At 37.2% G+C, this 13,784-nt stretch overlaps 1 protein-coding gene across 1 annotated transcript; it reads left to right on the top strand.

The window, feature by feature from the left end:
- The first annotated feature begins 13,021 nt into the window (after positions 1-13,021).
- Positions 13,022-13,756, top strand: LOC115951499. Its single transcript, XM_031068685.1, has one exon. It carries the CDS (start codon positions 13,022-13,024, stop codon positions 13,754-13,756), a length of 735 nt encoding a protein of 244 aa, XP_030924545.1.
- Positions 13,757-13,784: the final 28 nt, after the last annotated feature.

Here is a 13,784-nt window from a genome sequence, read left to right as displayed (position 1 = left end):
GAAAACACATTTCATCAAGTACAATCACACAAATGAAAATGGCATTTATTGAACATAAACTTGTGTGTTGTGTGTGGATATCAACAATGAGATAGTCCTTCGTCTAATGTGAAGCTTCAATGATCAATTCAACCAAGGCATACACAATTAGCACTAGATCATGTGACCCATCTCAATTATAGAAATATGTATATATGACCTCCCACATAAACTTGATAACATGATTTGGAGCTTTACATTTGACTCCACTTTCAATCATAACATTTGATCTTTTTGATCTTTTGAGTCAATCACCTCTCATTGTGAGAGTGATATTTGATATTTCACTTTAATGAATAAGCCTTTGGCTTTTTGAATAAACATTCACTTCAATATAAGGTCGCTTACCCTTTTTCCTAGTCAAATACTAGAGTGTGCGACAGGCTTTTGCAGCTCAATATCTCTTTTCATTTGGAGATTTACATTTGGAGAGCTCCTTTTAGCAAAACAAAAATAAAGAGTGGGAAGATATATAGACACAAGTCTATACAAGTCTCAAGATCAACAAAACCATTCACTAATCATTCATGACAAGTTTGAAGATCTATTTACAACAATCACAAAGATTTCAAGATTTTTCCCACAGTGATATAAGTGCACAAATACAAGCAATGCTCGAAAATGCACAAAGCCATTAGCACAAAGGTACAAGGCAAAACAAGTTTTGAGACAAAAACTCAACAAAGTCAATCAAGCTTTTTGATTTTCTATTTTTTATGTGATTTTTGGATTTTTTGACACAAGAAACAAAAAGATCGATAAGACAAAATTAAATAAATGTACAAAAAGACACACAAACAACCAATCAGCAAAAATAGCAAGCAAAACAATCAAACATAGTCACAAAGCATAGGAAGTATTGATGCATGGACATGTTGTAATGCTTATGCATGAGTACCCTTATTCACCCTCACGTCACTTGCGTTTAGGGTGATTTCCTTATAGGATTGGGTACGGGAGTTAGGGCTTTCAAACCTTCGTGAGAAGCTTTCCAAGCAGTTGGTGAATGCACCAATCATCTTCATCACGTTCATCATTCCGGGATCACCATTCTGATCTCTAGATTGATCTCCAGCCCAACTTCTTCTCTCATTTCTAGGTCCTCCTGACCTTTGAGGGGTTGCACTATTCTTTGCTCTCAGCTTTTGGCAATTTGGTCGAGTATGCCCTTGAAGTCCGCAGTAGTGGCACACATAAGTTCCTCTAGGACCTCTTTGTGGTCGAGGACGTGACTTGGCACGAGATTCAAATCTGTCTGCAAACTGATTGCGAGGATTTAACATCTGTTGGTTCACCAAATTCTTCTTCTCCTCCACCTCGAGCTTCTCACCAGTAAGGTTAGCTACAACTGGAGCTTCAGCCTTTACAAACTTCACTCCTTTACTAACATTTCCAGACGAACTACCTCCTCCAGTATATCCCAATCCGGATTTGTCTGAGAAGCTCTTTTGAGATGATATAACATCATCTAGCTTCTTGGTGGTAACCCTCTCTACTTTAGCATTAGCTTGCACAACCTCACTCTCAAGAAACCTTACTTTTGTGTAAGCTTCGGACAACTCTCCATTCAGAGTTTCTATCTCACACTTGGCCTCCCTATATCGGATTAGGAGACTTTTGTAGTCCTCCTCAGCCTTCTTCATTTTTCTCACAGCAGCCTTGGCCACCCTTGTGTATTCCCCGGACTTCTCCAAAAGTAAGTTATAATTCTCCTGAAGGTTCGCGTTGCTTCCATCTACTTCAGCATCCGATTCTTCAACAATTCCTAGTGATTCATCATCACTATGTTCTCCAAGGTCTTGCACAAGCAGATTCAGTTCATCTGACGACTCAACATGAGCAATAGTCATAAAAGCCGAATAGTTCCCCTCTCCATCACAGCTCTCTTCAGACTCTGAGTCAGACGAATCCGAGTCACTGAAGGTCGTGGCATACACTTTACCTTTCGATTTCAAATAATTCGGACATTCCTTTTTGAAGTGTCCATGCCCGTTACATTCGAAACAAGTGACACCTTGTGTAGGTTGGGATTCTTTTCCATCTTTCCTTTTGAATTCCCTTTTCTCCCTTCCAGAACTTTGGAATTTTCTTTTATCATCAAATTTGCCATTATTTTTGAATTTCAAAAACTTTTTGAAATTCTTGACAAGGTATGCAACATCTTTGTCAACCACATCTTCTCCCGATGAGTCTTGATCTTCTACCTTCTCATTAATGGTCTTTAGAGCAAGAGATTTACTCTTCCGTTGATTGGGCAGCGACATCTCATAAGTCTGCAGAGAACCCACCAGCTCTTGCACTTTGATGTCATCGAGGTCCTTGCTCTCTTCTATTGCTGTCACTTTAGCTCGAAAACTTTCCGGCAATGATCGAAGGATCTTTCTTACAATCTTCGAGTCCTCCGTTTTCTCCCTCAAGTTGAACTTGCTGACAACCACTTCATTTAACTTCCCATAGAAAGAGTCAAAAGACTCATCCTCACTCATTTTAAGCTCCTCAAACCGAGTGGTCAGCATTTGTAACTTGGTGTCTTTCACTTTCTTCGTGCCTTCATAGGTAGTTTCCAAAATCTCCCATGCTTCTTTGGCCACGGTAATATGAGAAATCCTGTGAAATTCATCTGGAGACACACCACAGAAAATAGCATTGAGTGCTTTACTGTTAGCATTAGATGCAGCAAGTGTTGCCTTATCCCATGTGGATTTTGCTGCCTCTGGTTTGGTCCAACCAATCTCAACAGCATCCCAAACGGATTCATCAATAGAACACAGAAAAGCTCTCATTCGAACCTTCCAAAAAGCATAATTACTACCATCAAAATATGGAGGTGCATTTAGGGATTGAGACCTATCCATCTCAAAAGGGAGTCAAGGATCACACAATGGTAATGAAACCAATATCAGTGTACCCGCTCTGATACCAATTGAAAGTTCAAAAACGTGTACAAAAACACCTTTGAACGTTTAGACCCCCAAATAACAACTTAATCAATTCAAGCAATATGTCAAACAACTAGTGTGCGGAAACTTAACATATGCTATCAAACGAAATTAATTAAATACTATCTAAACCATAACAAAATAAAATCCACAGCAGATAATTTAAAGGCAAAGATAGAGGAAGGAAGATGCAAACACAAAGACAACACACGATGTGTTATCGAAGAGGAAACCGAAGTCCTCGGCGAAAAACCTCTCCGCCGCCCTCCAAGCGGTAATCAATCCACTAGAAAATATAGTTGGGATACAAGGACAGCAATAGACCCTCCAAGCCTAATCTAACCAGTGCACCTAAGCCCTCCAAGCTTCTTGCTCCAACGAGGTTGCGCCGAACCTTTTTCTTTTCTAGCTTCCTGGATTCCGCTACTTGACTGTAGCATCAACCAATGAAGATTGGTTCCTTCCTAACTGCTTCCCAGAAATCCAAACAACAGTCTCACAATGATGATGATGGTGAGAACCTGGTTTGGTATAAAGCCTCTCAAGGATTTGACAATGGAGAGGAAGAGAGTTGAGGAATTTGAAGAGATTCTAAGGTAGAGATTGTGGGTGAAACAATCTAGTTTTTCTTTAGGGTTTCTCTCTCAAAATTCTCTCTGGAAGCTCTCTATCAATCGTGGGTAAAAGGGGTATTTATACTGGAGTGGAGAGGAATGTGAAACGTCAGAATTCTACAAAACAGGGGTGGCTCGCGGCTTGACCTCGCGGCTTGACTAAGTCGCGAGATCCAGTCGCGAGATAACCGTATGGCCAGTTGTCCTGTTTTGTCCTGTAGTGCTCCAGCTAGCAGACTGTTCACCTTCCAGCATGCTTGGCACGTGAGGTTGCTTTTGGCGGCTTGAAGCCGCGAGTCACCCGCGAGACCCAGCCGCGACACTCTGTTTTCTTGCACACTCTTGAGCAAACTTCACTCTATCTCACTCACTACCCTTACATCAAACCCACCTAAATACAGGGTTACTAAATGCTGAATTACAAGCAAATTTGGCACGGAATAAAGCCAATTAGATGGTTGAATAAATTCAACCTTACATAAACGAAGGCTTTGACTTAACAGCCTTTCTCTCCACATTTTGATTTCTTTTATGTGGAGGAATGTACACCGATTTGTCCTTTAAGGTAGAACACACATTAGGCACAAAATCGGGTATCACAACATGATTGCACCAAATATTATCATCCTTTTTAGCAATAGGTTCAGCAATCAAACACTTGGCATGCATCTTAAGAGATTCATTTTCACATTTAAGATCATCAAAAAGTTTGTTAGACAAAACAAGTTTAGCATCCAAGTCCATATTCAAACATTCAAACTCTTTCAGCTTTTCAAGAGAAATTTCAGCAAATTTTTTATATTTCTAAACCAATTTGTTGGATTCATTGAGCTTAGCAATCAAATCATCATTTTCACAAAACAACTTGCTTAAATTCTTTTGAAACTTCTTAGCATTTTTCTTCAAGAGTTTGTCAACAACACCCATAGATTCAAATAACATGTCATCACACTTATGAGAATTAACACTCATAAAGGCATTTTCACAAACACGTGGCATGTTACATTCATCACCAACCAAATCATGTAAAGAGTCATACAAAGCACAATCCATGGCAAATAAATACAAGGGGTCAAGGATCACACTTAGGTATTTAAACCACAACAAGTGTACATGCTCTGATACCAATTGAAAGTTCAAAAACGTGTATAAACACCCTTGAACGTTTAGACCCCCAAATTACAACTTAACCAATTCAAGCATTATGACAAACAACTAGTGTGCGGAAACTTAACATAAGCTATAATATGGAATTGGTAAAAACTATCTAAGCCAAATTAAAACACAATCCACAGCAGATAATAAAAAGGCAAAGATAGAGAGAAAGGAAGATGCAAATACAAAGACAACAAGCAATGTGTTATCAAAGAGGAAACCGAAGCCCTCAGTGTAAAACCTCTCCGCCGCCCTCCAAGCGGTAAACAATCCACTAGAAAATACAGTTGGGATACAAGGACAGCAATAGATCCTCCAAACCTAATCTACCCAGTGCACCTAAGCCCTCCAAGCTTCTTGCTCCAACGAGGTTGCGCCGAACCTTTTTCTTTTCTAGCTTCCCGGATTTCGCTACTAAACCGTAGCATCAACCAATGAAGATTGGTTCCTTCCTAACTGCTTCCCAGAAATCCAAACAGATCTCTCACAGTAATGATAATGGTGAGAACCAGGTTTGGTATAATGCCTCTCAAGGATTTGACAATGGAGAGGAAGAGAGTTGAGGAATTTGAAGAGACTCTAATGTATAGATTGTGGGTGAATCAATCTTGTTTTTCTTTAGGGTTTCTCTCTCAAAATTCTCTCTGGAAACTCTCTTCCAATCGTGGGTAAAAGGGGTATTTATACTGAAGTGGAAGAGGAATGTGAAACGTCAGGTTTTACAAAATAGGGGTGGCTCGCGGCTTGACTAAGTCGCGAGATCCAGTCGCGAGATAACCGTATGGCCAGTTGTCCTGTTTTGTCCTGTAGTGCTCCAGCTTGCATGACTGTTCACCTTCCAGCATGCTTGGCACGTGTGCTGCGTCTGGCGGCTTGCAGCCGCGAGTCACCCGCGAGGCCAAGCCGCGAGTCTCTGTTTTCTTGCACACTCTTGAGCAATCTTCACTCTATCTCACTCACTACCCTTACATCAAACCCACCTAAATACAGGGTTACTAATTGCTGAATTACAAGCAAATTTTGCACGGAATAAAGCCAATTAGATGGTTGAATAAATTCAACCTTACAGATATTATAAATTAATTTATAATTGACACGTGTAGTTAGATTTTTTAAATATATCTTATGTTCGTAACAAATATATCTTATATATATACTTCTTCCGTAAATTATTTATTTATAATATGACACACAATATGATATACAAAAATAAAAAATTAATTTACGCTATGATTCACTTTCTAAAAACTATATTTTTGTTGATATTTCGAATATATTTTTCTCATTTTGATTGTTATTTGTGTGAAGTTATTTGACTTTAATGGGTCAATTCTATTAATCTTGTAATATTCCACTTTTTATTATTCTTCACATATTACTAATGTTTGAGTAAAAAAAAGTAGGAAAGGAACCCACGTCTGATTCAAACTCGTGACAGATCTTAAAATAATGACCAGTTTATAATTTCAACCTTTTGAACCCAAATACTATCCAGCCCAATTTGTTGCTTGGCTACTCCACATGTTTGCCGTAGATGAAACTTTTTTTTTTTTTACCAGAAAAAAGATTTAATTTATTGGTGATCAAGTTTGATTAACTAACAAATATTACATCTTGTTATTGTCTAGAGACTAGTAGTTCAATTGGTTGTCACCTTCTAATGTTTCTAGAGTTCAGATGAAGGAGACTTATGTTCTAAGTTATAAAATCCTCCCCCCACCCCCCTTTATATATATATATACCATTATATATGATCATATTTCATTTAGTAATACACCTTAATTAAAAATAAAAAGCACTTATACAAAATATCAATGCCTTTTTTTTTTTTTTTTTTTTCTTATAAGATTCACCTTTTTGTCATATTTCACTCATTAACTTTAAGGGGGCTAAAAACTATCATCATGTTTAGTGCTTACTTTGTTTTTCATTGTCTAAACATGTTCTGTGTTGAAAAACAAGTATCAGAATTTTTGGCTACTCCTTCTGGCTACTTGCGCGAGTAGCGAGCAAGCTGCGAGTTTTGGCTACTCGTTTTGGCGACTTGCAAGTCGCGAGTCCAAGCCGCGAGTTTACATAGAATGGTTTCATGACTTAGCTCGCGACTCACCAATCGCGAAGCGCCTAGAAATAACTTTTTAAAGAGCTTTTTCATGGGAAACTTGTTTTAAACCTCTTCCATCCTCTCTCAAACCCCTCTTTCAATATTTTTACATCAAAACCTAATCAATTTGAATGATTTTTCATTTCATTAACATCTCTAAGGTAATTATAAACTCTTTTCATTAATTTTGATCATTAGATTATGTTTTGGATAGTTTTGTACTCTTGGTTGGGATTTTCATCATAGGGGTTGGGAAAACTTAATTTTTGTCAAATTTTTTCATGGGATTGGTTTCTTTTGTTGATTTGCATTGGATGTTGGCCCCTTGTGGCATAAAGAACTTGTATTAAGAGTGGAGTTCATAATGTTCATGCATTGTTTTACTTTGTTGTTCATAGTGTGCACGTTAGGTGTTTGATAAAATGCCTCTAAGGCATTTTCTCACTTGTTTGGACTCCGATGAGTACCAAACATTGGGGTTTCTCATGTTTTCTCACTAGAATCATGTTTGGTTCATTGGTTGTGTATTTAACACACCTTGCCCTACATGTGCATTTTCCATGCATTGTTCATGCATTGCACATTTCATGCATTGCACATAGCCACCTCATACACACACCTTTACTACCCTTGTCATGCATTGGTCTATACCTTGCTTCTTCACCCTAACATGTCATGTTTACCTTATGCTTTGTAGCATTTTACTTTGTCTTAGGTTTGAGCTTCATTTTCTCATTCATCTCGTATCCCTCATGCATCATTATCATTGTTCATACCTTCATCTCTTACCCTCTTTTCTCTTTGACCCTTTATCTATTCCTGACAAAAAGGAGGAGAGTATACTCTAGAGAATATACCAGAGTGTTTTTGTCATTTCTATATGACTTTTGTGCACATCCTTAGGAGGAGAAATTCTATTTCTCATGAACATTTATAGGGGGAGATATATTCCATAGGGGAGATGCATATACCAAGGGGGAAAAGACGTTGATTTAATATGAAAACTTTATTTTGTTTGTTTCTCTTTATGTTTGTTTTCTTGTATTGCATCGTGTTTGTGTATTGGATATGCATACTTCCTTATGCTATTGTGCTTCATTGAATGCAAAACAGTCATTTCTATATGACTGTTTTGGTGTATGATCAAGTTACTCACATGTTTCACATCATGTTTATTTGATCGCAATTTACTTGTTACATATATACTTATCATTTTATTACTTACTTTACCTTGAGGGTCTAATGTGTTTTGTGCAAGTGTTTCAGGTTACAAGTATAACATCACAGCTTCTCATCATTTTGAAGGGGAGAAACTTTAAGCACTTTTAGTTTATATTGTTTGAGTTTATATTCAGTATTTTGTGATTTGTACCCATGTTGCTTTTGTAAACTTTTAGGATTTGTTTCCATGTGTTTTGTAGGCTTTTATGATTTGTATCATGCTTATGTAGCCTTTATGCTTTGTTGCCTAGTACTTCTAGCTAAATGTTATGCAGTTCCTTTAAGTACTTTCACTCTTGTGCCCTAGTAGGATCTTGTTCCTAGATGCATATACTTTCTGTATTGTGCATTGGTTGAGTGTTGGGCATGCAAGTGATTTGCATTGAGCTTATTACCTTGTATGTTCGAATGTTCATTCCAAGTGTGAATGAGCATTGTGATCACTATTTTATAGTGATTGCTTGTTCAAGCCATGGTTTATTACTTAATTCCATTTTGCTTGATCACATTGTGCTTGCCTCATATGCATTACAAGTTTTTCTACATACAATGATCATATTGTGTTGATGTGTTTTAGGAGATACCTGTTCATATGATTCAAGAGCTACGCAGATTCTAGAGTTAGCTGTGAGTGAGTTTTGTTCAACTGTTCCCAACTTATATGTTAAGTCTAGAGTTTGTTTTAAGGTTTTGTCATGGAATAGCCAAAAGGAGAGATTGTAAGGTTGAATTTTATCAACCATCTTGTTAGCTTTATTCCATGTCAAATTTGTTTGTATTTTAGCAATTAGTAACCCTGTATTTAGGTGGGAATCATGTAAGGGTAGTATATGAGAGTGTGAAGAAATGCTCAAGATTGTGCAAAGTAGCAGGGACTCGCAATTGGATCTCGTGGGTGGCTCACAACTTACAAGCCGCTAGAAGTTGCACACATGCCAAGCATGCCAGAAGTTGAAGCGTCATACCAGTTGGAGCACTGCAGGACAAAAAGTATAGACTGGCTGTTCAGTTACCTCGCGGCTGGAACTCACGGCTCAGTCAAGTCACAAGGCTAAGCTGCCAACTAGCTCTGTTTTGAAAATCTTAACTCTTCACATTCCTCTCTCACCCTAGTATATATACCCCTTATACCCACGAAATATAGAGAGCTTCCAGAGAGAATTTTGAGAGAGAAACCCTAGAGAAAAACAAGATTGACTCATCCACAATCTTCACATAGAGACTCTTAAAATTTCTCTACTCTCACTCTTTCCATTGTTACATCCTTGAGAGGTTCATTATCAAAACATTTTCTCACCATACCCACATCTGTAAGAAAGCCATTTGGTGTTTGGGAGGCAATTAGGAAGGGACCAATTTCATACTGGTTGATGCTATGGTCAGTAGTGAAATCCGGTAAGCTAAAGAAGAAATAGGTTCGGCGTAACCTTGTTGGAGTAGGAGCTTGGAAGGCTTAGGTATACTGGGTAGATTAGGCTTGGAGGGTCCTCTGTTGTTCATGTATCCCAAATACATTCTTTAGTGGACTATTTACAGCTTGGAGGGCGGTGGAGAGGTTTTACACGGAGGGTTACAGTTTCCTCTTCGATAACATATCGTTGTGTTGTCTTTGTATTTGTATCTCTCTTCCCTTAATCTTTGCCATTTAATTTCTGCTGTGGATGTGATTTTATTTGGTTTAGATTGTTTATCAATTCTATATTAAGCTTATGTTCATATTCCGCACATTAATTGTTTGATATTAGGTTTGAATTGGTAATTTGTTAATTGGGAGTTTAAACGTTCAAGGTGTTTTATACACTAATTGAACTTTCAATTTACAAAATGATGTATATTGATATATTTAGCTTGGGCTTCCTTAAATAAATTTCTTGTTTCGCCATTATATATATAGTCCTAGTTAATTTTTGTGGTTAAAATATAAATAAAGAAAAATACAAGATGTAAAGAGAGAAGGAGACAATGGAAGTGAGTAGAATTATGTGACGACCTATGTCCATAATACAAAGTTCTTAGTGGCTATATCTTTAATATTTAAGATTATTTTTTTATGTTTCTATAAAAAATAAAAATAAAATAAAATAAAAAAACACATTATTGTTTTACAATGTCTCCAAAGTAAGGTATATATAGGAACCAAATTTGACTTTGGTTAATCTCTTGGTTGGACTAAAATCAAGAACACGTAAGTGTTTCGTATTGTAAATATCAAATGATTAAACAAATGTTGCTTTAGCTGCAAGGGCCGAAGAATGGCTGCACTAGTGACCAAAGAGTTACTATTAGGACGCAAGGATTTCTACTGCAATGGCCTGGGGAATATTGGCAAAAGACGACGGGCAACAAACAAAGCTTGTTGCCTATTAGTAGTAAAAAAATGAGACCGCGTCAACTATTTAGGGCCCGTTTTGTAATATTGTTCTAGTAACATTGTTTAATGGCATGTTTGGAAGTTTAGAGAAGGAGGAGAGTAGAGGGGAATAGAGGAGAGGAGAATAGTGGAGAGGAGAGTAGAGGAGAATGGTTATCCTCCACCTTGTTTGGATGTTTTTAAAATTAGTAAGGAGGAATGGAGTAATTAGCACTTTCTCTTATTTGGATGTTTTAAAAATTAGGATGGAAAGGAAAGGAAATGATTTAAATAGACAAATTTACCCCTATTTGAAAATAGACTTGTGCCCAAGGTGAGCCACATTAGTTTTTTTTATTTTAATAATAGGAAATATTTCCAATTTTTAATTTAAAAAATTCAAAAACTAAAAATTTGTACAATTAACTAAAACGTTTTAAAAAAAAATTGGTAGAAAGGTTTTAATTGAATAAAATTAAAATTTTAACAAACAAAAATAAATGAAAACAAAATTAAAGAATTGAAATAAATTCAAATAAAATATTAAAGTAAAGTTTTGCAATTTAGCCTATTAGCTTCTTTAAAAAAAAAAAAAAAAAAAAAAATACTTTTCTTGTTCTCCTAAAAAATAATGTTAAAAAGAAAGTTCTCCCACTAAAACCCTAACGTCACGTCTGCCATGGCATCGACGTCGTCGTCTTGTGCCCCCGATCAACGACAAGTTTCTGTGTAGAGTTCTGGCGCCGACAAACAGTGCATTTTTGTTGTCGAATTGATGTGAGGGATTGAAGAACCGTCCAAAGATTTGGAAACTTTGAAGCATATTCTCGAAGCTCTGCAACTCAAAGGCCTTTTGCATTCGAAGAAAGCTAAAAACCAAATGAGCCACCAGAACTTTGTTTACGATCGGAACGGCGAGTCTCCGATCATTGTAATGAAGCCAGTAAGGTCTCTGACGAGCCGCATTAGTCGCGGTGGAAACAAATCGCCGCCTTCAAGCTTCAAATCAAGGCCTAGTCCCCGCCGGAATGCAAACGAGGTGTTGCAGGCAATGAGTCCGAGGCGCATCTAGCAGGTTTCTGTGTAGAGTTCCGGCGCTGACAAATAGTGCGAATGTACAACTACAAAAGGTGTGAAGTCCTGTTTATTAGCAATTTATTTTTATTTTTTTCATTCACCTTACATTTTCTCAGGAAACAAACAAAGATTATTTATGTAATCGGTTTGTAATTTTGTTAATTTAGACAGGGTAAATTAGGGAATTCATTTGGTCAATAATTTATCTACTCTACTCTCCCTCCAAATCTCTCCAATTTGGAGGAATTAAAAATGAGGGGTTTGAGGTAGTTGAAACCCCTCCGAACCCCTCCCCCTCTTTCTTTAAAAAATTTCCAAACAAGGTAATTGAATTACTCTCCCTTTCTTTAATCTACTCCTCCTTTTTTTAACTTCCAAACAGGCCATAAGTGTTATGGAAATACATGTGAGTGAAAAAGTGTTATGAAAATTCGTGTTGTGTTGTTTAAATAACAAAAACTGTTGTTCAAATAATGTTATCAAATAATCCCTTAGTTTTTTGGACAGAGAGATCTGCGCTATGATCAAGCACGTGGTGAGTTGACGAATTTCGCATAGATTGAACCAAAAAAGAATATATTGCTAAATTGTGTGACTAAAGAGCCTCAAATAGTAAAATGTATCCCAACTGCGGTTAATGGCTGAGCCATACATTGTGGTAAAGTGCACTATCCGAAGAAACATAGTGATCGAAAGTGGCTAGACAATGGTTGCCAGCAGTGGTCAAAGGCAGTCAACGACTTATAGTAAAGCCATGGTTGGTGGTGGGCTGCTTGAAATCTAGTGAATGCCATATAAATGTCTGGCTCCGATGTCATGTCCTATTTTCAATTCTCCCAATAGTTTAAACAATGGTTAAAAAAAATAATGAATTTAATAATGTAATTAGTATTTTACAGTATGGTAACAAAGTCTGTCGTTGATCTGCACGGGCAGTAACACACCTATGGAGCTAAGATCCATTCGGGATGAGGAGGTCATGCCAATAATAAAAAACAAGTAACAGAGGCAGAAAGTACTTATTGCGAAAGTCCCACAAGTGATGAGACTGAAGGAAAGAAGTAAGCATTATTATAATCCCATGACTATTTCTTTCGGCCCTTACCACCATGGCAAACCTGAACTCCAGGCAGCAGAGAAGCTCAAAAATTATGGCATGAGGACTTACATTTCAGAAGCAGGCAAATCTATTGAGGACTTTTTCAGTAAGGTACTCGAAGCGAATGCCCCTGCTAGAAGCTGTTATGTTATTGGTTCAACGGACTAATATGATGATGAGAAATTTGCAATGATGATGCTTCAGGACGGTTGTTTCTGTCTATATTTGATTGAAACCTTGGTACATATATAAGAGGAGAACTTGAGAATGATATGTGGTCATCTAGGCTTCTTAACATCAGGATTTATATTTCCGGACATGTTTTTGCTGGAGAACCAACTTCCTTTCACTCTTCTGCAAGTTTTGCTGAGCTTTAAATACCAAGAAAATGAAGGGTTAAGAATAATAAAGAAATTCCTTAAAATGGGTTTTTCCGGAAAATTGTGGATTGGGGATGACAAAGAGGAAGCTGGAGATGAGAATGAGCAGCCACCGGTTCATCTCGTTGATCTTCTACAAAGAGAAATATCCGATTTTCAACATGATCAATGTTCTCGTTTTTCTAATATATGGAAAAGCAACTGGAGAAGGTACCATCAAGATTTAACTGATTATCTTGAATCATTCCGTTTAGCTAATAAACTCAAGGAATCATTCCGTTCAGTTACTGAACTTAAAGCTAGGGGGATCCACTTCAAGCCAAGCAAATCCGTTTCTCTTCGAGATGTTGATTTCAAATCACACTACGTATATGGAATGCTTACACTTCCTCCTACTTACCTTTATTATCAATCACAAATATTCTATACAAACTTGATAGCCTTTGAATTGTTTTCTGCTCCTTATAATGATTTAGCAGTTACGACTTACATCAGCTTCCTGAATTCACTCATTGACAATGCTGAATATGTGAAAGAACTGAGGTCAAAGCGTATTCTCATTGACGATCTAGGCAGTGATGAGGAGGTGCTTAAAATGTTTAAGGAGATTGCCACATACTCGACAGAGAATACAGAGATTTACCAAGTGGTTAGAGATGGCATTGAAAAGCACTACGAAAGCAAGATGAAGACCTGGATGGCTGAAATCATTCACAAATATTTTACCAATCCATGGGCTGCTATCGGTTTAATCATTGCAACCTCTATCATTGTGTAAAGTTTTGTGCATACTCAGGGCATGTTTG

Source organism: Quercus lobata, chromosome 7 (assembly GCF_001633185.2).
Source record: "Quercus lobata isolate SW786 chromosome 7, ValleyOak3.0 Primary Assembly, whole genome shotgun sequence".
Classification (NCBI taxonomy): domain Eukaryota; kingdom Viridiplantae; phylum Streptophyta; class Magnoliopsida; order Fagales; family Fagaceae; genus Quercus; species Quercus lobata.
This window is presented reverse-complemented; position numbering and strand designations above follow the sequence as displayed.

Excerpts from the sequence above, each read along its gene's own strand:
- LOC115951499 (XM_031068685.1), top strand. The coding sequence starts at position 13,022 with ATGGGTTTTTCCGGAAAATTGTGGATTGGGGATGACAAAGAGGAAGCT.